The sequence below is a fragment of the Erythranthe guttata genome, chromosome 1 (genome assembly GCF_056151865.1).
Source record: "Erythranthe guttata isolate IM_541 chromosome 1, IM_541, whole genome shotgun sequence".
In the NCBI taxonomy this organism is placed as follows: domain Eukaryota; kingdom Viridiplantae; phylum Streptophyta; class Magnoliopsida; order Lamiales; family Phrymaceae; genus Erythranthe; species Erythranthe guttata.
This window is the reverse complement of record NC_142533.1, coordinates 12,233,028-12,259,785: the sequence shown is the minus strand read 5'-3', so window position 1 is coordinate 12,259,785 and position 26,758 is coordinate 12,233,028. Positions and strand designations below refer to the sequence as shown.

Sequence of the window (26,758 nt, the reverse complement as noted above, 5' to 3'; positions counted from 1 at the left end):
TATATATATATATATATATATATATATATATATATATAAAGAAAAAAAGGAAAAAAAAAAAATAGGAAGGCAGCTCGCGAGCCGGCTCGCGAACTGACGAACAACTAATTTTGGGCTCGAGCTCGAGCTCGTGAGCTCGATGTCACGGACTTGTTCCCTTAACAAAGAACCGTGCGGCCTTAGCTCCTTCTCGCCCCCTCGCGATAGCTAAGTCAGCCTCTCCCGAATGTGTTGCGAATACTTAAAGTGATGGAAACGAAGAAAGAAAGTAAGAAGACAAGAGAGTTGGTAGGAAAAGTACTTTATTGTTGGATTTGTTGGATTGTTGGTGTGTTGGATGATTACAAATGAGGACCCTACCTCTATTTATACAAGACCACCTCCTCAATGGACGGTGGAGATCGATATGATCTAACGGTTGGGAGTGGAACACTCCCTTAAATGTCTCTACCTACCACCACCTAACAACTCGTTTTCCCACTTCTCCTTCTTCACGAACAACTCGTTTTCCCGAAGTACTTGGAAGACGGTGCGAAGGTGGTTGACATGCTCCTCCATGGTATCGCTATAAACGACGATGTCGTCCAATTAGACCACCACGAACCGATCTAAGTATGGATGGAAAATCTTGTTCATGAGAGTGCAAAACGTTGCCGGGGAATTGGTTAACCCGAACGGCATGACAAGCCACTCGTAAGAACCGTATCGAGTGATGCACGTTGTCTTTGGCTCGTCCCCTTCGGCAATGCGAACTTGGTAGTAGCCCTTTTGCAAGTCCATCTTCGTGTATATCTTGGCTTTACCAAGCCTATCGAACAAATCGGCTATCAAGGGAATAGGGTACTTATTCTTAATGGTTACCTTGTTTAGCGCCCGGTAGTCCACGCACATCCTCAAAGAACCATCGTGCTTCTTTTGGAATAAGACCGGTGCGCCGTAAGGTGCCTTCGATGGTCGAATCTTCCCCGTCTCGACCAACTCGTTAAGTTGCTTTCGGAGCTCCTCAAGCTCCGGCGGTGACATGCGGTAGGGAGCCATGGCGGGTGGCTTGGCTCCCGGATCCAACTCAATGGCATGATCCACCTCCCTCCTAGGTGGAAGCTTGTTGGGCAAATTTGGTGGCATCACGTCTTGGTTGGCCTCCAAGACGGTTTGGATGATCGGTGGCACGTCCTTCTCTTTGTCGTTGGGCGGGCTTTCCTCCTTTAAAGCGGCTAAGAATGTCGGCTCGCCCCGTCGAACTCCCTTGGCAACTTGCATGGCCGACAGTTGCCTTGGTTGTGTGTTTCCTTCCTTAGTGGTGCCGTTGATGGCTGGCACCATGCAAGGTGTTCCCTTCTCTAAGATACATACGGAATTGAAACAAGGCATCGGGATAGCCATTACCTTGCGGAAGAAATCCATGCCTAGCACCACCTTGAAGTCATCCATCGGTGCTACCGAAAAGTCCACTTGGCCCTTCCAAGTGCCTAAGTGTAGCTCCGCGTCTCGTGCTACACTGTTGACCGGTTGTGCCTTAGCGTTAACGGCCTTGAGCCAACCGTCTCGTCTAGTCCACCGTAGGCCAACCCTCTTGGCCTCGTCCTCGGTGATAAAGTTGTGGGTCGCTCCCGTGTCCACCATCACCTTTGCTGGGGTACCGTTGATGCGGGCCTCCACGTACATCAGCCCCTTGCTTGATGTTGCCGGCATCGGATTAGCCTTTAAGGCGTTCAGAAGTTGGAGCGATCCCATGTTGCCTAGCCCCTCGTTTGTGTCTTGCTCGGCCTCTTGTTGTAAAAGTGCCGACAATGACCCCATCTTGGGACATTGACTCATCGCGTGCGGCCCCTTGCACACGAAGCATCCTTCCTTAGGCACAAACGACCTCTTCTTCTCTTCAAGTTGTTGGTGTGAGGATGGTTTGTCTCCTCCCCTCGAGGTTGACGCTCGTCTTGGGTCTCGGTTGTCTCGATAGTCCCGACCATGATTGTCCCGTCTCTCTCCTCCGTCTTTAGTCGGGTTCCACTTCTCTTTTCGCAACGGCTATCTCGGTTGATACTCGGTTAAGGACTCGGCGGCGGCAATAGCTTCATCGACGGATTTGATGTCTCGTCGGTGGAGTTCTTGTTTGGCCCAGCCTTGTAACCCATCGGTAAAGTGGAAAAGAAGGTCCTCCTCGGAGAGGTTGGGAATTTGAAGGGTGAGGGTGGTGAACTCCGTCACGTACTCGCGGATTGAACTTCGTTACTTGAGTTCCTTCAACTTCCTTCGAGCCTCATAGACGACGTTCTCCGGGTAGAAGTGTCGCTTGAGTTTCCTCTTGAACTCTTCCCAAGTATCGATTCGACAAATGCCTTTCTCGATATCGGCGTGCTTTCTACGCCACCATAACATTGCCGTATCGGAAAGGTAAAGGGAAGAAGTTCTTACCTTGATCGTCTCGTCGACTAGACCGATACCCTCGAAGTATTGCTCCATCCTCCATAGGAAGTTCTCAACTTCCTTGGCGTCCCTTACGCCGTTGAATCCCGTTGGCTTCGGGCAGTCCACCCTTGGACTCGAAGTAGCGCCAACACTACCGTTAGTGGCGGCCTTTTTGCACAAGGCCAAGTCTTCGCGCATCCCTTCGATGCTCTCTTGGAGGGATTGGATGATGGCCTCCAATCGATCCAACCGTTCCTCCCGCAACGCTTCATTGTCTCTAGACAAGTCGAGTTGCTCGGCGACGTGATTCTCCAACACTCCCGTATCGTGCTCGAGCTTCCCGAATCGTTCGCTAAGCTCCGCTATGGCGATGTTATTCTCGAGCCTCTCGAGTCTTTCACCATGATCCGTTAGCACGGCCTCGTTAACGGTACTCTCCCCACGAGCCTTGCTGTGGTCCCTCTTCTTCTTGTTGTTTACGTGGGCCTCCCTGCCACGTCCCTCGGTTACGTACGAAATATCTTCAACGTTCGCCATCGTCGAGAATTCGATCAACACAAAGCCCTTAGCCGGGCTCTGATACCACTTGTCACGGACATGTTCCCTTAACAAAGAACCGTGCGGCCTTAGCTCCTTCTCGCCCCCTCGCGATAGCTAAGTCAGCCTCTCCCGAATGTGTTGCGAATACTTAAAGTGTTGAAAAAATCTTTCTTCCAAATCAGACAAGAAGACTTAATTGTTTTTCTAAAAAAAGAAAGAAAGAATTATTTGTCCATTTTCTTTTATCTGACAATAATTAAAGCTAGGTATAAATATAGCTGCAAATCCAATTGAAGAACTATGCTTGTGACTTGTGAATATTTTTGTATGGTTCCCTTAAAAAGCAATTCCAGATATACACAGAGGTTATTACCATATTATTTTATTTGTAATATAATTATGTACACCTCAAGCAACATCTAAATATACCAAATGTATATCAAGAATACCCATTTCTCATTAAGCTATCACATCATTATTAACCTTTATTTACGTAAATAAATAAATAAAAATCAAATAACTGTGAGTTGGAGTTGGAGAGTAAAGTTCACTTATGAAATGACTGGTTAACTAAATGAACGGTTTGTGAAATGACTAATTAACTAATTACTATAATCTAACCATCATTAAGGTGTAGTAAGTAAAATGTAGATGTAAAGATCGGGCCGGGCCTGGTAGATGGGTAGATGGATAGGTATTCATTGATGTGACGAAAGAAATGAAGAAAAGATATGTGAGAGTGATGGACAGGGAAAAGATGGTACAATGAAAAGATCGCTTAGATGGGTAGATGGATAAGTGCACGGCCTCGAGCTTTTTTCAAGCCGGCTCGGCCCGTTTACCACCCCTACGTCAACTACATCCAAATGTATTGTCATTACCATATTAATATGTTAGATAAAAAAAAAATGACAATCTAGATAAAAAGTAAATATGTCCAGACACTTGCAGGAAATAACCACAGAAACACCCATAATTTTTAAATAATTAAGAAGCCATAAAAAATTGAACAGATTGGTTTTTCCAGAAAGTTACATGATTAAAGGATTAAGACAAAACAGCATCCATCCGGCTTCTTCTGCATATCATAGATCACCACCCACATTCATATCAACATAAAAACATGTCCAAAAGCATCTACAATAATGCCATTACATTGATTAATTAAGCTAATTAAAAAGTAGAAACCTAATAATAATCTTAATAGTACTGCTACTAGTAATTAATACTTGAGTAGAAAGCTATAGTAATATATTAGTTCATCAAAAACAACTTCTTGAAGCCAGTTCTGTATACATTCCTTCTTCCCCATCTTTTCCAAAACCTGTAATCATTAACACATAAATTAAAGGAAAAAAATCAATAAAGCAAAATAATAAATCTGTTGTGTACAATCTCAAGAGAGAGCCAAATAGACCAAAAGGGAATTTAATGCATTTAGATGCTAGATCAATTAATACATTAAGAAAGAAAAATAACCAGGTCAGTCTTTGATGCAACAATTATATTCTATGACTGTAATAGTATATTTGTTTTATTTGTCTAGCAAGCAAGGCACATCATATACATGAATAATCTCTATATATACATTGTGCTCACCAAACTAAAAAAGTAATAAATAAAGAAAGAGTACCTGCATGCATGGGTGATGGATCAAAAAGTGGATGAATTTAATTTATTTAAGCCAGAAACGACAAGAGCACACTGTTTCTTTCGAAGGAGTTGATTCTCCTGCATAATCAATTTTCTTGACTGCTTCTCCAGCTTTTTCAATTTCTTCTTATTAACCCCAGTTAGGTATTTAGATGCAGAAAACCCAAAGCGGTCAAACAATGCAGATATATGTGGAAAAGAAGCAGCAACATCTTGTTTATGTCGTTTCTTTGATGCTATTTTGTTGATGCTGTCCTCATGATCATCACCACCATCAGCATCAGCATCACATATTTTTCTGCCAACAGCTGGTGGTGTTGTGTTTGTGCTGCTGCTGCTGCTGCTGCTGATCAATTCTTGTCCCCATAGTTTCTTTGACAAGTCAAACACAAGAGATTCATGTGCATTGGCAAAATGAATATTATTATTTCTTGAATTGGATTGGAACTTGAGCCTGAGCCTTCGGATCTTCTCAGAGAGTTGAGTGCATGAAAAGTGGTGAGGAAGATCATCCTTTATGAAATCATGATATTTTTTCCATTCATGATTAACTCCGTTGCATTTCCAATAAACATAAAGTCCTTCCAGCACACCTATTTCATCTTCCTCTCTAAATACTCTAGCAAATTTGTTGTGTGAGGGTGATGCATGCACCTCATCTTCTTCTCCTTCTCTTTCAACATCAGATTCTTCTGACTGTGTCTTTGTGTGATTGTTCTGAGTAGTGGGCGACATTTTCCAAGAGGAAATGGGGAATTGAGTGGGAGATATCTAGAAATATAAATAGAGATGAGTGACTGATGAGTTTGGGATTCGATTCGATTCGATTCGTGGGAGAAGAAAAGGGCAATTAATCAATTAATTAATTAATTAATTAATTAATTGGGGGGGAATTAGAATTAGAAACGCCTGCCTGCCTCCCTCCTCGAGAACAGAAAGACAGAGAGAGGGAGAGAGAGTGAACTTTTCAGTTCCAGAGAGAGAAGCTACACTACACACACGAAACATGATACGATACGACGGCGGACTGACTGGGGGCTTTTCGATTCTCGAACCGCGCCACCTTTTCCTTTTCCCTCCCTCTTTTTTTTTTCATTTCTTTTCACTAAATAAATACATCTCACGACTATTAATCTTCCCAATTACAATTATTTATTAACTAATTAGTTAATCAACCATGTCTCCTTCCACCAAAATTCAATCTCCTCTTTACTAATTACTTTGACAATTTATCAACACACCCCCTCCATCTTCCTTTTTTTTTTTCTCTTTTTTTTTAATCAAAATATATATTTGTCTTCATATCAATAATAGTATGGTAAATTACGGGCACTCATGAGGTAATGTTCAATTACAAAAAAATCTCGAGTAAACTGCAAAAACTACCCCTGTGTTATCTCGAAATAGCAAAAACCCTCCTGTGATAAATAAACTAGCAAAAACCCTCCTGTGAAATTTAGTCAAAGGTAGAATCCCCCCTAGCTGATTTTTTAGACTTGAAATGACAAAATTGTCCCTCAAAATGTATTTATATATATACATATTATATGTATATTTATTCTTTTTAATTTATTTGTTTAGAAATTAAAAAAAAATAGTAAACAACTAAATTGATTATTTTTTAAATAAAATAATTAAAATATTTATAAAATATAAGAATTTATTAATTGCAAGACTCCAGGGGTATTTGTGTCTTTTTATATCAAGTCAACCCTCAAATAGTTCCATAGGGGGGTTTTTGCTATTTAAATAATTTCACATGGGAGGTTTTTGTTAGTTTATTTATCTCAGGGGGGTTTTTGCTATTTCGAGATTACACAGGGGTAGTTTTTGCAGTTTACTCAAAAAATCTCTCATGTTTGAATAATTACAATTATCCCATCAACTATGTATTATCTTACACATTCATCTTTACAGTGTCAAATTTACTTGTTGAATGATGTATTTTTTCGTAAGACAATACATAATTAAGGAAATGTTGTAATTATCAAAAAAAGAACAATTTTTCATTAATAGGACCTACCTTGGGGATGCCCGTAATTTTTCAGTAATAATAATTATTGTTTTTTTTTTTTTGCTAAATTTATGTACATTAGTTAGAATAGACCAATAAAAATTAGCACCGTCAAGAGTATATCAATATAAGTAAAAACAATTATTTATAAAAAAAGAATATTATTGTGCTAGAGATTAATATAGCAATACTATTGTGTTAGATTGTAGTATATATAGTTAATTTTACTGTGTTTAATAGTAATATAGTTAATATCACTGTCAACCACAACAATATTGTTGTTTAAACGGAGAGGCAGAAATATGTTAAAGAAAAAAAAAAGTCAACGCCGGAGACCGCCGGTCAACGGACAAGATTGTCCATAAAATTGTGTTTTGGGTAAAAATTAAATAATTTGTAAAATTTGGGGTCAAATTAAGGTTAAATTAAATTAAAGGATGAAATTGAAGCATATTAAAATATTAGGGGCTATTTTAGTCTTTTACAAACCTCTGAAATATGTGTGAACTTTTTCATAAAAGGGTTTATTGCCCGAACCCCTTTATAAATAAGTACCCATAGATGGGGGCTTATTTGTAAAGTGCTCATGAAAATATGCTCATGTCAATTACTTAAGGTTTTATAGTTTCACATTTAAAACCAATTACAGAAAGTTGAAAACCATGGCATAGACAATTAATTATTTCCTCTTGTTAGAATCCTTTGGATTCTGACTTTGCAAAGAAACGTGTAAAAGAGTTGTACCACAAGTCTAGATATGCTGTGATATAAGAAGGGTAGTTTTCTTGTGTTTTAATTCTTTTTAATTTGTCATTAAGTGATTAATATTAGGAATTATCTTTATACAAAGAGTTTTCTTATTTTACAAGTTATTCTCCTACGTGAATAAGAATAAGAATCCCTAACCTAATGAATTTTATTTCCTTGGTGTTTTAATAGTTAAGGGAATTAGTTTTTAGATAAGGAATGATCTAGTTGTATTTTCCTATACAACTCTTCTTAACGTGAATAGCAGATCTAATTAGACTTGTATTTTCTTGTGCAGGAAGAATTATGAACGTATAAAGAGGGTTTCAAGCATCATTATTTGTGTATTTTTTTGGAGAGAAAAATAATTCTCTTTTCTTTGTTGCTCTTCCGAAGTTTTTCTATCGAGAGAAGTTCAAGAGAAAATATTTTTTCCTCTCGTTTTTATTGCTCCATCGTGATACGTGATTTTCTACGTGATTTTCATAGAAAATATACCGGCTTCAAGGCTTTGTGGTGAAGACACCAAGATTCAAGGCTTCAAGGCGTGATTTTCATAGAAAATATACCGGCTTCAAGGCTTTGTGGTGAAGACACCAAGATTCAAGGCTTCAAGGCTTTGTGGTGAAGACACCAAGATTCAAGGAGTATCACAAGTTTGCTTCTTCTATACAAAAAGAAGATCGGTTCTTCGGGAGAGGGGCTTAAATCGATCTCGGGAGGAGATCGATCCGCCGACAGAAGGATTCAGCGTTGAAGGGAGTTCAACCGTGCGGAGCAAGGGACGTGCTGCAAATTGAAGATTTATAATTCAGCGTAGTATACAAGAACGGCGTCAACAAAGAGGGAGTCTTTGTATTTTGATTAAGTCCTATTATTGTATTCGTAAAACTAAAAATTAGTAAATTTTATTTGCAGGTCCCCGTGGATGTAGGGTACAATTGTATCCGAACCACATTAAATTTGTGTCTCGTTTATTTCTGTTTTTACGAACTGCTTCACGAACTGTTGCAACACTTCACGCAACAGTAACGAAAAACTGAATCTGACACAAATAATTTATATCTGCTCGAAATAAATTCTAACACTTCTCTTTTTCTTTTTCTTCGAAAATGAAAAGACACTATTATAAGAAGGGAAATACAAGCCATTTCATTAATTCTTCTACTGATTATAGAGAAACCAAAAGAAAGCACATAACACTATATATATATCCTTCATTTTCTCTGAAAATCGATAGCGTATAAAATACCGTAGTATTCGCTTAACCATTTTATATTGAGGATTTCTCTGAAAATTGGTAGCGTATAAAATACTGTAGTATTCGCTTAACCATTTTATATTGAGGATATGGATCGTATCAAATAAAATAACATAAATAAATTAAATTTTGTAAAATCTTTTCCAAGCAAAACCTTGTGCTGATAACATGTTATGAAATAAATTCCATTAGCTCATGAATGTTAATGATATATGGGATAATCCACCAAAATAAGGTTAGTGGAATAGTCATTTGTATATTATAAGAATTGTATATGTATATATGGCATCATATAAGGCAAAATAATGTAATATAATAGAAAAACACACTAATTAGTGGGATAATTAACAAATAAAGAAACATACGAAATTGGGAGATAAAGAAGAATCATGGCCATATTATTCATTCAAAGAGTGTACATGTATTTATAGATATGAGAATGCCTTAGTCACTATTACACATGTCATTACTTCGTAAATCCTATAGTTTAATTGTGATACCTATCTAGGACACTTGTCAATGATGAATTAAGTCCATATGCTAGTCCACAATATTATAATAAGGGGTAGTTTTTTTTTAGGGCAAATTACCAAAACCCCCCTGAGGTAAGTCTGAATAACGGAAATCCCCCCCACGTTCTCGTAATTACGTCAACCCCCCTGAGGTTAGGGCTGGCAATCGGGCCGTGTGAGCCGAGCTTGGGTCGGCTCAAGCTCATATATCATCGGGCCTCGTTCTTATATGCTCAAGCTCAAATACCATCGGGCCTCATGCCTATAGGCTCAAACTCGGCTCACATATTTTTTCGGGCCTCGGGTTTATATCGGGCTTATATGAGACAATAAAAAAATTACATATTTTACAACTTTGCAGTCGGACATGTTAAAGAAAAAAAACTTTTCGGTCTAAGAAAAGAATCTAGAATATTCATTGAAAATGAAAATAAGATTAAAAAAAAAATCATAGCTTGTTCATTAAAACAAATAAAGCTTAATGTTGTAAATATTTAATCATTAATTAATTATACTAAAAAATACGTCCGAGTCCAAAATGAAAAAAAATTATAAAATAAAATAACTAGAAGCAATTCTAAAGGTCCTCTAACTTTTTTCAAAAATCTTAAGACCTAAAAAAAAAAAAAGACAACAAATATATATATATATATATATATATATATATATATATATATATATATATATATATATATATATTAATTTAGTCGGGCTTTATTCGGGTTGAGCCATGGTATGCTCAAACTCGGGTCATAATTTAATCGGGTTTAATAAAACGGCTCAAACTCGGCCCGGCTCACAATTAATGAAGCTCGGCTCAAATAAAATCGGGCCGAGCTATCGGGCTTCGGGTAGGCCCGGCTCAATTGCCGGTCCTACCTGAGGTATGCAGACATCTTACAAATCGATCTAACGGTGTTAAACTCGATAGAATCTTTTTTATTCTCCTGAATATTCCTCCGATAATACCAATTTTGCCCTTGTACACGAAATTACCCTTAGGGGGTAATTGTAAGCATTTTATTTAATGCTTACAGGTAAACCAAAAAAAAAAAAAAAAATTAAAAATCCAATCTTTAATTTCTTTTTTTGAACTTCAAGAAAATAAAAATTGAGTCTTGAATTTATTACAGGATCCACCAGACAGGCCAAACGGAGAATTACCAAGAACAAGAATGTTCGAAGAGAACTCACAAATCTGGAGCATGTCAAATGAATTCTGCCCACATGGCACTGTTCCAATTAGAAGAACATCTGAAAAAGATTTCCTCAGAGCAAGCAATGTTAAAAGATTCGGCAAGAAACTCCGAAACCCTATTCGCAGAGATTCTTCCACAAACGGCCACGAAGTAATTAATTAAAAATTCATGTCTGAGTAATTAATTTTTTGTTTGCAGCATGCTGTTGGATATGTGAGTGGAGATGAATACTATGGAGCAAAAGCAAGTATTAATGTATGGGCACCTAGGGTTTCAAATCAATTTGAATTCAGTTTATCTCAAATGTGGGTTATAGCTGGTTCTTTTGGTGATGATCTCAACACCATTGAAGCTGGTTGGCAGGTTTTTTTTTTTTTTTTTTAATTAATTAAATTAATTAATTAAATTAATTAATTATAATCTAATTTTAATTAATTTAAATTAATTATGATGTAATTTTAATTAATTAATTATTATTTTCCATATTTAACAGAAGGATATAATAGACATTTCACATGGGGGGATTTTCGTTATTTAGGCTTACCTCGGGGGGTTTTGGTAATTTGCCCTTTTTTTTAAAGCAAAAATCCTATGAGGGTATTTTGTCTTTATATGCTATGGACGCGTAAAAGTGAAATTTTTGTCCTTTGGTACATTTTATTTGAGAAAGAGAAGTTTTATTTGCAGTTTACTCTAAAAATCAGTGTGATTAAAAATCGAGTATTAGGGTGTGAAATAGAGAGAGAGGATCGAGGATGGAGTTCTTAGATGAGTTTGAGAGCAAGCCAAGATTCCTCTTCCAATCGAAGCAGCAGCATTTCACCCAATCAGATGATTCCCCTTATTCTTCTTCCTTCCGTTTTGTTTCCGTTTCAATTTTTGCTGTGTTTTTCATTCTGACCTTCATTTACATCAATGTCGAACCCCTCAGATCCCTTCTTTTATGGATTTGTTTCTCCGTTGTTATCGGTCCCTTTGCCCCTTCATCTCTCACCGCCGGTGATATCCGCGTCGGTCTTGGGCCCCCTCTCACTCAAATCCCCACCAATGCTTCTGTTGATATCATCAATGACAAATTCAACAGAAAATCAACCAAAACCCTAAAGAAAACACCCGAAGATGCCGCCGCCGCCGCCGTTGGATTCAATGGGCATTTCGAGAAATCGACAATTAAAGATGGATCTTTGGTGGATAAATCGAAATCGAAATCGAAATCAAAATCGGAATCGGAATCGGAATCAGATGCGATTGAAAAAGCAAAGTCGGAGAAGTGGAATGAGTTTGATGATGAATTATTGAGGAAGTTAATGGGGAAGCATCCAGTTGGAATGCCTGGGCGATGGGAAGCCATAGCTGAGGGTTTCAAAGGGAATCACAAGGTCGAGACTGTTATATCAAAGGCTAAAGAAATGAAAGGAGTTAGTAATAGTGATCGAGATTCTTACAACAAGTTTCTTAAAGATAGAAAACGCGTTGATAAAAGGGTTATTGATGAAGGATTGAATGCAAATGAAAATGTTGAAGAAGAGAAAAACGAGAGTGGATGGAGTGCTTCTGAGGATTTAGCATTGCTTAATGCATTGAAGACGTTCCCGAAGGATGTAGTGTCTATGCGGTGGGAGAAGATTGCAGCTTCTGTGCCTGGAAAGACTAAGTCTGCTTGTATGGCCAGAGTCAAAGATTTGAAGAAGGATTTCCGCAGTTCAAAGGCTTAGTCTAACTTACACAGATAACCTCAAACACCAATTTGGTTTGTCCTTTTTAAAGAAAATCGTATTGCTTTTTTCTTGGCTTATGTTTTGAAATTATGACATGATTAATAATTATTCAGCTTCTTGGACAATTGAGGTAAAAATATTGTTTTATCGTTTATGTCTCACATTTCCTTGTTATTGTGCTTAGAGCAAGTAATGAAAGTTGACTACTAATATAGTAATATGCATTATGCTTGTGAAGTGTTTATATGACTGATGTTACATACATACATGAGGTTATTAACTTGAGCAAAATGACTTGTTATCATATATGATATTGTACATGATCATTTCTTTCTATTGATTATCGAAGACTCATTAGTGCATTGTTAGCCATGCATACTTTGAATTGGTGTTTCAGGTAAAGAACTAGCCTTTTGAAGTTGATTTTTTTAATAGAGATTTGAAAAGATGAACAATAAGATATAGCAAAGTGTTTTCTTAATAGCTTATATTAGAGAAGTTCCTCATTTATAATGTGCAATGCACTACTTCAGTTATGTTTTCTAGGAATTGCAAAGAAAAAAAAAATTACTTAGACAAGAAAATTTCGGATAATGCCCTAAAATGGAAATTTAGATCTGTACTATGTGATAGTCATGAGGACAGGTGATGCAATTTTGCTCGACATCTTGTTGTTTATGAAGATGTATGTATAGGAAGTTGTCGTCGTCTTCTTGACATGGTGATGAATTGGATACATCAATCTTTAGATAGTAATGTTTCAGGTATTTGGAACATAATCTGAATTATGTATCAATCTTTTAATTTGAGACATGTTTATTCTTCTTGTCTGATACTATCAGCAAGATTTATTGTTTTTGTGGTTAGCTAAAGTCTTAGACAAGTCTTGACAAACCCTTACAAGTGGAAGCTTTCTCCTGTGAATCTCATATATCAGTTTGGTAATCTGTGTTATATTAACCATTCATATTTTGTTCATCATAATTATCTTAAGCATGGATATTTGTTGCTGCTTCTTCTTGTTGCCCATGGCTACGGCTTTCTTTGTCAACATAATATATATACATATTTCTTGGTCTTCATAAGGATTTTATACTTTTTTTTTTTTTATTAATATATTAAGGGTTTAATGCAATTTGCGCCCTGAACTTAGGTCATTTTTACACTTTACCCCCCAAAAAAAAAATTGCACGACCATACCTCAACTTACTAAATTGTTGCACCGACAACTAAAAAGTCCATTTTTTGGCCAAAAATGGCTGGAATTCACACCACGTGACATTCATGTTCTATGGGTGGTGGTGCATGGCCGTTCTTAGTTGGTGGAGCGATTTGTCTGGTTAATTCCGTTAACGAACGAGACCTCAGCCTGCTAACTAGCTATGCAGAGGTATCCCTTCGTGGCCAACATCTTAGAGGGACTACGTCCTTTTAGGCCGCGGAAGTTTGAGGCAATAACAGGTCTGTGATGCCCTTAGATGTTCTGGGCCGCACGCGCGCTACACTGATGTATTCAACGAGTTTATAGCCTTGGCCGACAGGTCCGGGTAATCTTTGAAATTTCATCGTGATATTTATCTTTTTTTCTCGTACCCCTTCTCTTTGGAATATATCTGTTATGCTCGTCTTCACAATTCATGTTGCCATAACTCCACCACGAGTCGTCTCCTTGAATTTTTGCTAAAACAATATAGTCATTGGGATTCGCCCACCAATTTCTTCTTCCATTTTTGGACTTAACGGGTCCACCAAGAATGCACCACCACACCATGGACGCCTGCAGTCTTTGTTTTGATTCTAGTCGAGCATTTCAGGCCACACCGTGGACGGCGGCGAAGAGAGGTGGAAATGCGGCCAAGAGAGGTGGTGCGCGGCTGTCCGATCTGAAACATTGGGTGTCAGATAACAGTGACGACGGCTGAACTTCAAAATCCTCTTCTCATCTCCCAAGTCCCAAACTGTTGTGTTAACTGCACCGCTGCCGTCAACTCGCCCTCTGCTTAGCTTCTGCAGAGATCTCTTCCGTCCTCTTAACTTCTCTATTCTCTAATTTCTTCAAACCCATTTTCCCTCTCCCTTTGCCGGCAGACATTTTTGACCTTGCCGAATGTGCTTCATTCGGTGGTCAAGAATTGATTTTTGATTCTTTTTGGTTTTGGGTGTGAATATTTATTTTGAATTTTCAAGTGGAAGTGGGTTTTGAATTGGGGTTACGATTTTGGGTGAATTTAATCGTTTACAGGTGATTTTGAAAGACTTTTTTAGTACGGGAAAAGATATGATGCTGTTTTTTTTTTTTCCTTGTTGTGGTAAGTATGAAAGTCGTATTTCTTCAAAGAAAGAGAGAAAAAAAAAAGAAGAAGAAGATTGTATTATCTTTCTGAGATGAAATTACAACTTTACCCCAGCTAAAACCACGTGAGATGCAAATAATCAAGTTGAAGTATGACTGCATCGTTTTTGTTTGCGGGGCAAATACAAAAAAAGACCCTAAGTTCAGGGGACAAAATGCACTTTTAACCCAATGTATAATAATTGGATTGAACCACCGTGAAATTGAAAGTTGTAGATGATCACACGTAGTTTAATAATTGTAATTATCGTATGTAGCATCTTCATCCTGAGTGGGCAACAGTTCACTAACTCGAAGTTCTTTGAGGCACCAATCTGTGAGACTAAATCGTTGGTCAATGTTTTGGGAATTAATTCGAGTGAAATGATGTGGGAACAAATACTCAGAATATGGAATCGTCGCCTATATTATTATTAGGCATGATCATGATCTCATGTATTCTTGTTAGACATTTAATCTGAGCTCAGTAGTTTGCCATTAATTGTTGAATTCATGATGGTGATGTAATCAAATTCACTGTCGTCAGATAAGAATATGAGAGTTGAGGATTATATAAATATCCGGAAAGTGGTATTGTGGTAAATATAACATTTTCCTGATATTTAGTTGATCAATGAGGTTTTTGCTTTTGTTTTTTTACTGAGATGGTGCGTAAGATCAAGATACTCGTTTACAAGACGGTTTTTGCCTTGTTTCCGCAATCAGCTTTGCAAATCGTGCATCCCTGATTGTTTTTTGATCTTTGGTTTGCACTTGACCCTTTTTGATCTTTGGTTTGCACTTGACCTGTGGGGTCTTGTTCATGTATAGGCATTGATATATATTTTTTTGATTACACTGCCTGGGTATGCCCAGTGTATTTGTAAAGTCCGTTTTGATCTATATATTTCACATTTACCGATCAAAAAAAAAAAAAAAAAAACACATTTAAGAAGATTAAAGGAAGCAAAGTTGGCATTTCTAGAAATAAATTTGAATTTCCATTTAGGTCGAAGAGCCAGAACCGCTTAATTTTCATCAATCAGGACCTTAAATGTCCAGTGCACGTTGAAGGATTGATCAATGATAGAGTTGATGGCGATGAGTAAGTAGCATGCTTCACAAATGGCAAAAGCTTCAGCGACCAAGATGGAGTCATTGCCATTTCGGATAAGTCTAGCCGTTCATTCATTACTCATTGAGAAAGAAGGGTCAGTGCTAAATACCCACACGCAAGTGCACGTATCACAAACAAGTAGTAAAGTAGACTCGTAAGAGTCGGATGTCGATCCCACAGGGAATACGCAAATTACCTAATCCTAAGTACCAAATTCTAACAATTATGATTTTTATCCAGCCTACGCAAGTTTGTCAAATTAAATCAATTAAACAACTAAACTAATTAAGAAAGCAAATAACACGGGAAAATATCAATTAAAACGGACCTAGGATTTTATCTTCCCCTATGCAAGAATTGCTCACCCAAAACCCCTCAATTATGAAATATATGATTCATGATTATTAACCCGAGACACTAATTTACTCATAACCCGCTGTCGCGTGTATTATGAGTCTCCTATTCATAAACGATTCACTATATGTCTATGCAAACCAATTATGAATAAAGCATTAACTAACAAGTCTCGTAAATGGCTACCTAAGGTGATATCTGTATGTCTACGACACCACATGCAATTGACACACTCATCCGGTGAAAACTACTCGAAGGTTCTTCTACTTACCGTCTAATTATCAAAATAGCTCTGTCGAGTCAATCCCAATAATCACAGATAAAGCACATAAATTGATCAAGTTCATGCACTAACAATCATATCAAGTAGAAGAAATAATCATAAAATCATAATTGCATAATCTCAAGAAAACGGGTTCACCATCCCCACATAGGGTTCCAACAAAATCCTAGATTAAAAACTTAGCTACTCATAACGAAAAACATAATAAAAGTAATAAAATTCATAGATTAAGAAAAGATAGGCGAAAAAGAATTATGATGAAGAGTTGTCAATTCTCCGTCTTCGATTCTTCGTTCTCTCGCTCCTTTTGCTTCAAGGTTGTGTCCAAAAGTCCTCTAATTCGTGCTTGGTTTGGGCTTAAATAGATGTCCCAACTTGGTATATGATTCTAGGTTTCCTTGTGTGTTTAAAAGTCCAAAATTGTCTCCAGCGTAAATTGGCACGGCCGCGCGAAAATCAGTGCAATTATCGCACGGCCGCGCGAGAATCACTGAACCTTCTGCCCAATTTCTCCATTTGGCACGACCGTCCCATTTTTAGGTGTAAATTTGGGACGGCCGTCCCGTGCCAATTTCTTCAGATTTTTGATTATTTCACTTTTGGCCCATATTTTCTCCAAAATTGCAGTTTTGACCCCTAACTTTTCCAATTCTTCAATTTATACCTAAAATACAATAAATCAACTTTTTAAGCACCAATTATCGTTAAATCACACCGAAATCTCAAATAAAAAGGTACGATAAAGTACAAAAATATATACTTAACACACCCCCAAACTTGATCTTTTGTTTGTCCTCAAGCAAAAACTAGCAACTTTCACAGCAACACTCTCAACAAATGCCTCTCATCACATAGATTAATGGTCAACTTTCATTTTTTCTGAACTTGCAATTATCATGACAATTCTCAAAAATTTACAAGCTCGTAATTCAAAGATACGTATTCACTCACCATTGCTAAAAACCACAAACCATGCTATCGCTTCAAGTATCCCATATTTGTACATTAAAATTGGAGAAAATTTATACTTACATAATAATATTCAACTCCAAAGACTCACCAAATTTCTTTACTCGGCTAGTATCAAATAATTGAGCTATTGGGATCATTGGGACTTTTTGGCTTTCAAATGTTGGGCTTTTTGGTTCGAAGTAGGAGATATGGGTATAGGTGGCTATGCTTCTTGAATTGAGGTGATTACGCCAAATTTTGAAAGATAGGCGTTTGAAACAATGAATTCACCTCTAAGGACTTTAATTAACTCGATTCTTAAGAGTTCAAAAGTCTCCACTTTTGCTCTTAAGACAATGGATCGAGCTTTCAAAACAACTAGTCCTTACTTCCCCTTCTAGTCTCTTCTTCTTTTTTTTTTTTCTTTTTTTTTCCTTTTTTTTTTCTTTCGAAGAAGAAGAATGACCTTATAAAAAATTTCGACCGAACTCCAAGGGTTAATTTTTCAAAAATCTCCACTTATTCTACCTTATACACATTTGTTAAAAGAAAGAACACCGTTTCTCCAAGGCTCAATCAAGGTTCGAATGATAAAAATTTAAAGGTAGGCTTGAAAGGCTCAAACTGTTCAAAGATGGCCCAAATCACTTCCCAATTTACTCAACAAATTAATATTTCACTTTGTAAATTCATAAGACAAGTTCTAAAACCGAATAGCATATGATATAACATAAATTAACTCAAATTTTAAAACCCAAAACTTTCAACCAAAGCAACGCATAATTCGAGCTTCCTAACAATGACTCCTTCTTACGACACTTTGAATCAAAAGCTCACCAAAATTCGATCAAAATCAAGATAAAACAAGCAATTTCATCATTAAACATCGACCATCTTTCATCATCATGATTCATCGAAGCATTTATCTCAAACACATTTTTTTTTAAAAAAATAAATAAATAAACTAAAACAACTAAAATAATAAAAAAAAAAATCCTAAGGCATGCAAACTAAAAAATTAAAGCACATAAACAAGTAATTATCCACCCCCAAACTTAAAATTTACATTGCCCTCAATGTAATTAACACGAAGTTTAAGGATAGAATACACCTGAATAAGTCGTTTTGGCCATGTCCGGGCTGCTCTTCCACCCTCGCCTTTATTATGCTTCTGTTGAGTTTCGCACGGCCGTATGAGATTTTGAACTATTTTCCGCACGGCCGTGCGATTTGCCAAAATTGGGCAGTAGCTTCCAGATTTTTCACACGGCCGTGTGAAATTAAGCCTTGTTTTGGGACGGCCGTATGAGCTGCAAAATTGCGATTTTTGGTCCTAAAAATACAAAACATGTTTAATTTATTAGCTTGCATGCTTATCAAATAAATAAACAAAATAAAACAAGAAAAATAAATAAAATAAAATAAAAAACGAAAATCTCGGGTTGCCTCCCGAGAAGCGCTAAGTTTATAGTCTTCAGCCAGACTTTGTTCCTTCTCTTCAATTCCTTAGCTTTTGAACCCATCTCCGTACTTCCTTTTGGAGAAAGTCTTGAATAAATGGGTTGATCCGATTCTTCTTTCGACTGGTTCGCTTAGGAATGCCCTTGAATTTATTCTTCTTGACATCATGAGGCTTGCCAACATCGTCTTTTATCACGGTGTTTTGAGTAGGTGTTGTAACCAACTCAACCTTTTTCTTTTGTTCTCCTACTTGCACATTAGTATCCACAAAATTTTTTAAATCATGTAATTTAACAGGAAAAAGTTTAGAATCACTTACCTCATCAAGAAGATAACATCCATTAGCCGTAATAGGCTTTTCATCCACCCGGTACACCTTGAAGATCACTGTTTCGTCTCCCACACTCATTCTTAGCTCTCTCTTTCCTACATCAATAATTGATCTACCGGTTGCTAAGAAGGGGCGTCCTAAGATAAGAGGAATATTTTCATCTTCCTCTATGTCTAGTACTAGAAAATCGGCCGGGAGTATGAACTTATCTACCTTGACCATTACATCCTCCACTATACCTAAAGGGTGAGTAAAAGATCTATCGGCTAGCTGCAAGGTCACAGAAGTGGGCTTAATTTCTCCTAAGTTCAATTTCTCATAAATTGATAAAGGCATTAAATTTACGCTCGCCCCTTGATCACACAACGCCCGCCCAAAATACCTAGTACCTATTGTGCATGGAATGGTACAACTCCCCGGATCTCTAAGTTTCGGTGGGATTTTATTTGAAAGGATAGCACTACTTTGCTCATTTAAGTCTATTATTGCTGCACACTCCGGAAGCCTCATCTTCTTCGACACAAGTTCTTTTATAAACTTAACCCAATTCGGCATATGCTTAAGTGCCTCAACAAAAGGAATATTAACATGCAACTTTTTAAGATAATCCAATAATAACTGAAATTGCATATCAAGCTTAGAGTTTTGAAAACGTTGAGGGAAAGGTACCTTGGGAGTAGGTTCACTTACTGTGATTTTTGTGTTGCTTGGCCCTACCTCGTTTTTTTCCTTGGGCTCCTCTTCAATAGGCGGTGGTGCTACGGACTTTTTAGGACCTTCCTCTAATTGCCTCCCATTTCGCAAACTTACTGCATTGCACTGCTCGATGTTGCTCTTTCGAGGATCTTCCGTATTCGACGGCAGTGCTCCCAATGGCTTCGCGTTTAGCTGGTTTGCAAGTTGACCCATCTGTGTTTCCAAATTTCGGATGGAGGCTTGAGTGGTTGTCATAAATTCCGCCAAGATATTTGCGAGATCTCCACCTTGAGGTTGAGCTTGAGGCGGATTTTGGAATCCGGGAGCTGGCCTTTGTCCTTGCTGATTTCCTCCCCATCCAAAGTTGGGGTGATCTTTCCATCCCGGATTATAAGCGTTGGAGTACGGGTTCTTCTGTTGTCGATTAGTGTCATGCACATAATTTAGAGACTCCGTTTTTTCTACGCACTGGTTGGGAATTTGGACTGCATGGACTTGCTGAGTTTGCAATGCTGCTACTTGCTTTGATAGCTCCCCGGCAATGGCGCCAAAAACTTGTTGGGTGCTAAATACCCACACGCAAGTGCACGTATCGCAAACAAGTAGTAAAGTAGACTCGTAAGAGTCGGATGTCGATCCCACAGGGAATACGCAAATTACCTAATCCTAAGTACCAAATTCTAACAATTATGACTTTTATCCAGCCTACGCAAGTTTGTCAAATTAAATCAATTAAACAACTAAACTAATTAAGAAAGCAAATAACACGGGAAAATATCAATTAAAACGGACCTAGTATCTTCCCCCTATGCAAGAATTGCTCACCCAAAACCCCTCAATTATGAAATATATGATTCATGATTATTAACCCGAGACACTAATTTACTCATAACCCGCTGTCGCGTGTATTATGAGTCTCCTATTCATAAACGATTCACTATATGTCTATGCAAACCAATTGTGAATAAATCATTAACTAACAAGTCTCGTAAATGGCTACCTAAGGTGATATCTGTATGTCTACGACACCACATGCAATTGACACACTCATCCGGTGAAAACTACTCGAAGGTTCTTCTACTTACCGTCTAATTATCAAAATAGCTCTGTCGAGTCAATCCCAATAATCACAGATAAAGCACATAAATTGATCAAGTTCATGCACTAACAATCATATCAAGTAGAAGAAATACTCATAAAATCATAATTGCATAATCTCAAGAAAACGGGTTCACCATCCCCACATAGGGTTCCAACAAAATCCTAGATTAAAAACTTAGCTACTCATAACGAAAAACATAATAAAAGTAATAAAATTCATAGATTAAGAAAAGATAGGCGAAAAAGAATTATGATGAAGAGTTGTTAATTCTCCGTCTTCGATTCTTCGTTCTCTCGCTCCTTTTGCTTCAAGGTTGTGTCCAAAAGTCCTCTAATTCGTGCTTGGTTTGGGCTTAAATAGATGTCCCAACTTGGTAGATGATTCTAGGTTTCCTTGTGTGTTTAAAAGTCCAAAATTTGTTTCAGCGTGATTTGGCACGGCCGCGCGAAAATCAGTGCAATTATCGCACGGCCGCGCGAGAATCACTGAACCTTCTGCCCAATTTCTCCATTTGGCACGGCCGTCCCATTTTTAGGTGTACATTTGGGACGGCCGTCCCGTGCCAATTTCTTCAGATTTTTGATTATTTCACTTTTGGCCCATATTTTCTCCAAAATTGCAGTTTTGACCCCTAACTTTTCCAATTCTTCAATTTATACCTAAAATACAATAAATCAACTTTTTAAGCACCAATTATCGTTAAATCACACCAAAATCTCAAATAAAAAGGTACGATAAAGTATAAAAATATATACTTAACACCGCTCATCTCCCTCCTCTGAACTTTTTTCTTTCTTTCCACCGCCAACTCTTCTTCTCTACCATATGAGTCATAAAACTTATCATATCTTTAATCGTTGCCTTCACGATCGCGAAACAGAGGCTGGAATTGCTGCAAAATACCACAATCATTTTTCTCTCAAGATCGCCGGAGTTGCTGCCCAAAAAATATCGTTATTCCCTATAAATCTCCGCCGTGGCCGTTGCTTTTCTTCCGTGCTTCAGTCGCCGGGCATAGTCAACGACGTTTCCGAAAATTCCGAAATTCCGATTTTTTTTTCGGAATCGGAATCGGAACAACTTTTGTATTCCGAAATATTCCGAATCGGAATCGGAAGTGATTTTTCACTTCCGAAAAAAATCGGAAATTTTCCGAAGGGGTGGATTCCGATCCGATCCGTCCGATCTCCACCCCTAGAGATAATAAGTATAGTAGCGGACTAAGCTAAATACGAATCTGACCAACCAAACATCTTACCAATCCCTACTATTTAGATAATAGAGCTTAATAACATTAAGCAAACGAGGCCTTAGTAAATTAGCATTATTAACATATTAGTATTAGTAATAGTATTAATATTGGTATTAGTATTAATATTAATATTAATATTAGTAGGGGACGGCTAAAACTAATACCAATTTGTTATCAGTTCAATACCACCAAGTTTAATACCATGTTTTATATATTTTTTTTACATTTTTTTGTAGATTAATACCACAAATAAATTTTTTTATTAGCAAAATACAAAAATACACCTTATCAAACAAAATACGATCTATACAAACACAATTTTTTTCCCCCATTTCAATACCATAGATAAAAAAAACTCTATTCTTCTCTGCCAAACCCAAACTCATTAAACCCTGTCTTCTTCTTCATCTTCTTACAAACCTTCCATAAAATCTCAAAATTCAAAAAAGTTAGAATCTCACAAAACTTATAAAATGGAGTCACAAGACAACAAAATTATAGTTTACATAGTAGGAGAATGCTATTATTTGGTTAAATTAGTAGCACCCATTCCCTCTGGCAATTAATTTAGTAGAAGATGATTAGAAGAGGAAATTACAATTTTATCATTAAAACAATATCTTAATTTCGTCAATTAAAGACTTTTTAGACAATTGACAATTAATATTAGAATTTAACAAATTTAATACAAGATTTAATCTAACGAATCAAATATCATTGTTCACTAAATAATTAATTAGTCAGTGGAATATTAATCCAATGTAATCCGATATAGGTAAGCAAACGAAGCCTAATTATAATACTAATTTTAATGATAAGGTTAATTTGGATATGCTAATCATTATGCTAACGCTAATTATAATTGTAACCATAATATTATCCAAATCATTATCCTATTTCTAATCCTATTCATAACACTAATCGTAATTCTAATCCTAACCCTAATAATGTTAATACTAATAATGCTAATACTAATGCTAATGTTAATTGCAATTGTAATTCTAATTTTCTAATCCTAATTATAATCATAATGCTAATCATAATCAACCAATTGTAGTATTAATCATAATCATAATCTTGATTAGAATACACTAATACTAATCATAATGCTAATCCTAATCTTAATATTAATTCTAATACTCTATTAATCCTAATTATAATCTGAATCCTAATCCTAGTATTAATAGTAATACTAATTCAAAGAATATTAATTATAATCCTAATTCTAATGCTAATATTAATTACAATCCTAATTATGATTTTGCATAAGTTTTTTTTTTGCAATGATCTATTATTTTGTATAAAAAACAATTCTATTCAATCTTGCAACCTTTATATCAAATTTCTTCTGTGTGGTAGTTGAAGCATCCAAAAACACATATTAAATATATTAAGAATCAATATTTATTATATTATCAAACTGATATTAAAACTATATAAAATATTATAAGGGTATAGCAAACATTAAGACGTAAAAAGGACAATAATCGTTGTTAATAGGAAAAATTACGAAAATGAACATGGGCTAAAATACGAAAAACACCTCCACTTATCGGTAATTAACAAAATCCCCCTGATGTTTGTTTCTGTTTTACACGACCCCCATATGGTATGATTTTTTACGGAATCTTTTTTATTTCATGTAATATCCCAAAAAACGTGGACTCTACCCTTGAAGATGTGATATTTCTTTTATCCTACTTTTTAAATACAAAAATTACCCACATGGGGGTAATGGTAATACTAAAAAGTTGTGAAGGAGTTATTTAAGATAATTAAAAATTCCATGTAAAGTCCCCATAAGGGTAATTTTTGTCTATAAAAAGTACCATAAAAAAATGTCACTTGTGCATGGTAGAATTAGAATTATTCAGGGAGTACATAAAAGATGAATTCGACACCTAATTCCTTGACATTTGACAATTTCAGTTGGTGACATGTTCTCAATTTCATCCCATGTGATAAATTAATTGGTAAAAATAAACCATTAAAAAACATGTCATCACCACTTGACATTTATATTAATTATTTTCATGTCATTTGTTTTATTACCTAGACAACTTCAAACAATAAATAGATATTTTTTTGGGAAAAGTCTAAATAGATTAATTCTTAAATTTTAACAGTAATTGGTTTAATTTCAATTTAGTTAAATTCAATTTGAAATTTTGACTTATTATCAGTGCATGATTGATGTTGTTACGAAAATTTGGTAATTTTTTTTAATTGAACTTCTATTTCAAAATTGAATGATTTTAAGATTGTCATTTTGTTGGGTTTCGGGCACGTGTACGCAGCGGAAAACAAAAATTTTATGCGATTTAAACAACTTTAAAGCACATAAACACATGCCCGATAATTTAAATCAATTAATTGCGTACCTTTGCGCTTCCATCGAAATTAAAAACAACATACATGCTAAAATGTTTAACTGAATTTAAACCAATTAACATGCTCGCGTTTAAACCAACTAACATGCTCGCAACGATTAACACGATTACACATAATCACATAAAATCATACGAAAGCAAACATGAATATTTAGTTTAAACGTAAACGAATCGAAACATGAGATTCGTGTGTTTACCTCTTGACGCGTGAGGTAGGAGCGCTAAGCAATCCAGGGCAGCAGCGGTGCAGCGGCAGCAGCGGCGAGACGGCCACGGCGGCGCGTGTATCTCACGCGCGGTCTTCGGGGCGGCGCGTGGGATCGCGTGCGGCTTCGGCTCGTGTGCTGCTCCTCGATTCTTCGATCTTCGATCTTCCTCCTCTCGGATTTCACCTCGTATACTTCGATCTACTAAACACGTGGCACTAGACACGTAATAGTTAGAAAAACAGAAGAAAAAAAGAAGGAAAGAAACTACCAAAGCAATCGGCCAATGAACGGCCGATTCCGGCGAGGTTCCGGCGACGGCGCCGGTGATGGCCGCGGGAGAGAGGCCGAGAGAGAGAGAGGTGAGCGGCTAGGGTTTTGATTAGGTCTTGTGTGTTTGTGCAAGGCCTATAAATCAAGTTATAGTCCCTTGCATAAAACCCTAACGGGCTTAAGTTGGACCGGGCCCAACAGCTTAAGCTCGTTAGTTCCTTTACTTGCTCATCTCTCTCAATTCAATGATCGGAAAATTGCAACGATTACATTTTCGGAATCATTATAATATCCTCGTCATTACGAGTGCCAACTCTCATTTTCCAACTTTCCAAAAGTGGAAACCCTAGTTCAGTGCACTTTCTAAATTTGGAAACTTCCCGATTTAGAAAGTTCACTAATACGTTCGCCTATTCTTTTCTTTTCTTATTCTCATTCATAATTCCAAATTACCAATGTTGGATCCAATCATATTGACTTCCAATCATGCAAAGATAAACTGTTTTATCTCTGACCGTTTATTCAAAGATCTCATGTGCACGAGTAGTGTGACCCTCGATGGTTCAGGTGTAAGCTAGCCGTGGGCCCACAACCCTTTGTGGTCAAAACTCGTCCCTTAGAGTTACGATTAAGATGAAGCTCGTTTCATCTTAATCACCCAACGAATCAAGATTGGCGTCTAGCAACTACGCGTGATGATTCCCTAGATACAAATGAAGTGCCTGCAAGAACCTTCAGATATAGTTAACGTACGGTACGGTCCCTTCCATGCGTATGTCCCGATCGAACTAGAGGCATTGGTTCATCGAGACCTCTTTATATGTTCGATGACGGTGCGATCGTTCCAAGTGTTGTAATCGTCACGTGCATGACTTAGAGAATCGAATTCTCTAATCATCACTTAGTCAGCTCTGGCCAGAGACTTAGAATGATTACAAACTTTTAGAACACACAGGACATCCAAGACTATTCTAGCGATCGAATCCCCGACTACAATGCACAGACCTCCCACTAGATTTCGGACTGCACGAACACTGGCCCTTGGGATGGTCCTCGGTGGAACTCAGGGACAGGTCACGATACAGCTGGTCCTCTAGTGAAGTCACGGTGATGTCTAGGTCATAAGGACTAATGGTGTACAACTATACCATAGATATCTCTACTCGATTATTGGGAACCACTTAGAGATTTCTAGGGTGAGGGATTTCAGTGAACTCGTCAACTTACGAGCACCCACTTATGCATGCCGATATCACAATACTGTTTACTGATGAGATGCAGTACACATACACTAAGTGCTAGTCTTAATGGGAAAGGCCGATATCCTCATTGGTGGCGTAACCCTTCGACTAGGAACACGTTTAACAGTTATAATACTTAAGTAAATATCTCACGATCCTAACGATCAATTACTAGTACTTGTAATAACTGTAAGGACTATATCTATGCTTGTGACAAAGGGACAAAGATATAGAATGCTAAGGTGTTTTATCATTAATACGAACAAAGGTTCGTTTATTACAATAATAAATACGAAAGACCACAGCCACATGTTGGCTTGTTGGTCACCTACTCTAACAATCTCCCACTTGACCTAAAGACAACTACCCATAAATCGCAATCCCATCGACTCTCGATGTTTCTCATGGACCGATCTCGGTAAAGGCTTCGTGAAGGGGTCTGCAACGTTCTCTTCCGAGGTGACTCGTTCTACCTTAACTTCACCTCTATCAATGATCTCTCGGATCACGTGATACTTCCTCAGAATATGCTTCGACTTCTGATGAGATCGCGGTTCCTTAGCTTGCGCCACGGCTCCGGTGTTATCACAGTACAACGGTACTGGATCACTAGCATCAGGAATGCCACCCAACTCTTGGATGAACTTCCTTATCCAAGTCCCTTCCTTTGCAGCTTCGGACGCTGCAATGTATTCCGCTTCGGTAGTGGAATCGGCCGT

General features: G+C 37.2%; 2 protein-coding genes across 2 annotated transcripts; one reads left to right on the top strand and one right to left on the bottom strand.

The window, feature by feature from the left end:
- Positions 1 to 588: 588 nt before the first annotated feature.
- Positions 589 to 1,800, bottom strand: LOC148772847 (uncharacterized). Its single transcript, XM_088820928.1, has one exon. It carries the CDS (start codon positions 1,798 to 1,800, stop codon positions 589 to 591), a length of 1,212 nt encoding a protein of 403 aa, XP_088677054.1.
- A 9,183-nt stretch (positions 1,801 to 10,983) lies between these two features.
- MAMYB (Duplicated homeodomain-like superfamily protein) lies at positions 10,984 to 12,213 on the top strand. Its single transcript, XM_012985853.2, has one exon. It carries the CDS (start codon positions 11,088 to 11,090, stop codon positions 12,045 to 12,047), a length of 960 nt encoding a protein of 319 aa, XP_012841307.2. The 5' UTR covers positions 10,984 to 11,087; the 3' UTR covers positions 12,048 to 12,213.
- The last annotated feature ends 14,545 nt before the right edge of the window (positions 12,214 to 26,758 follow it).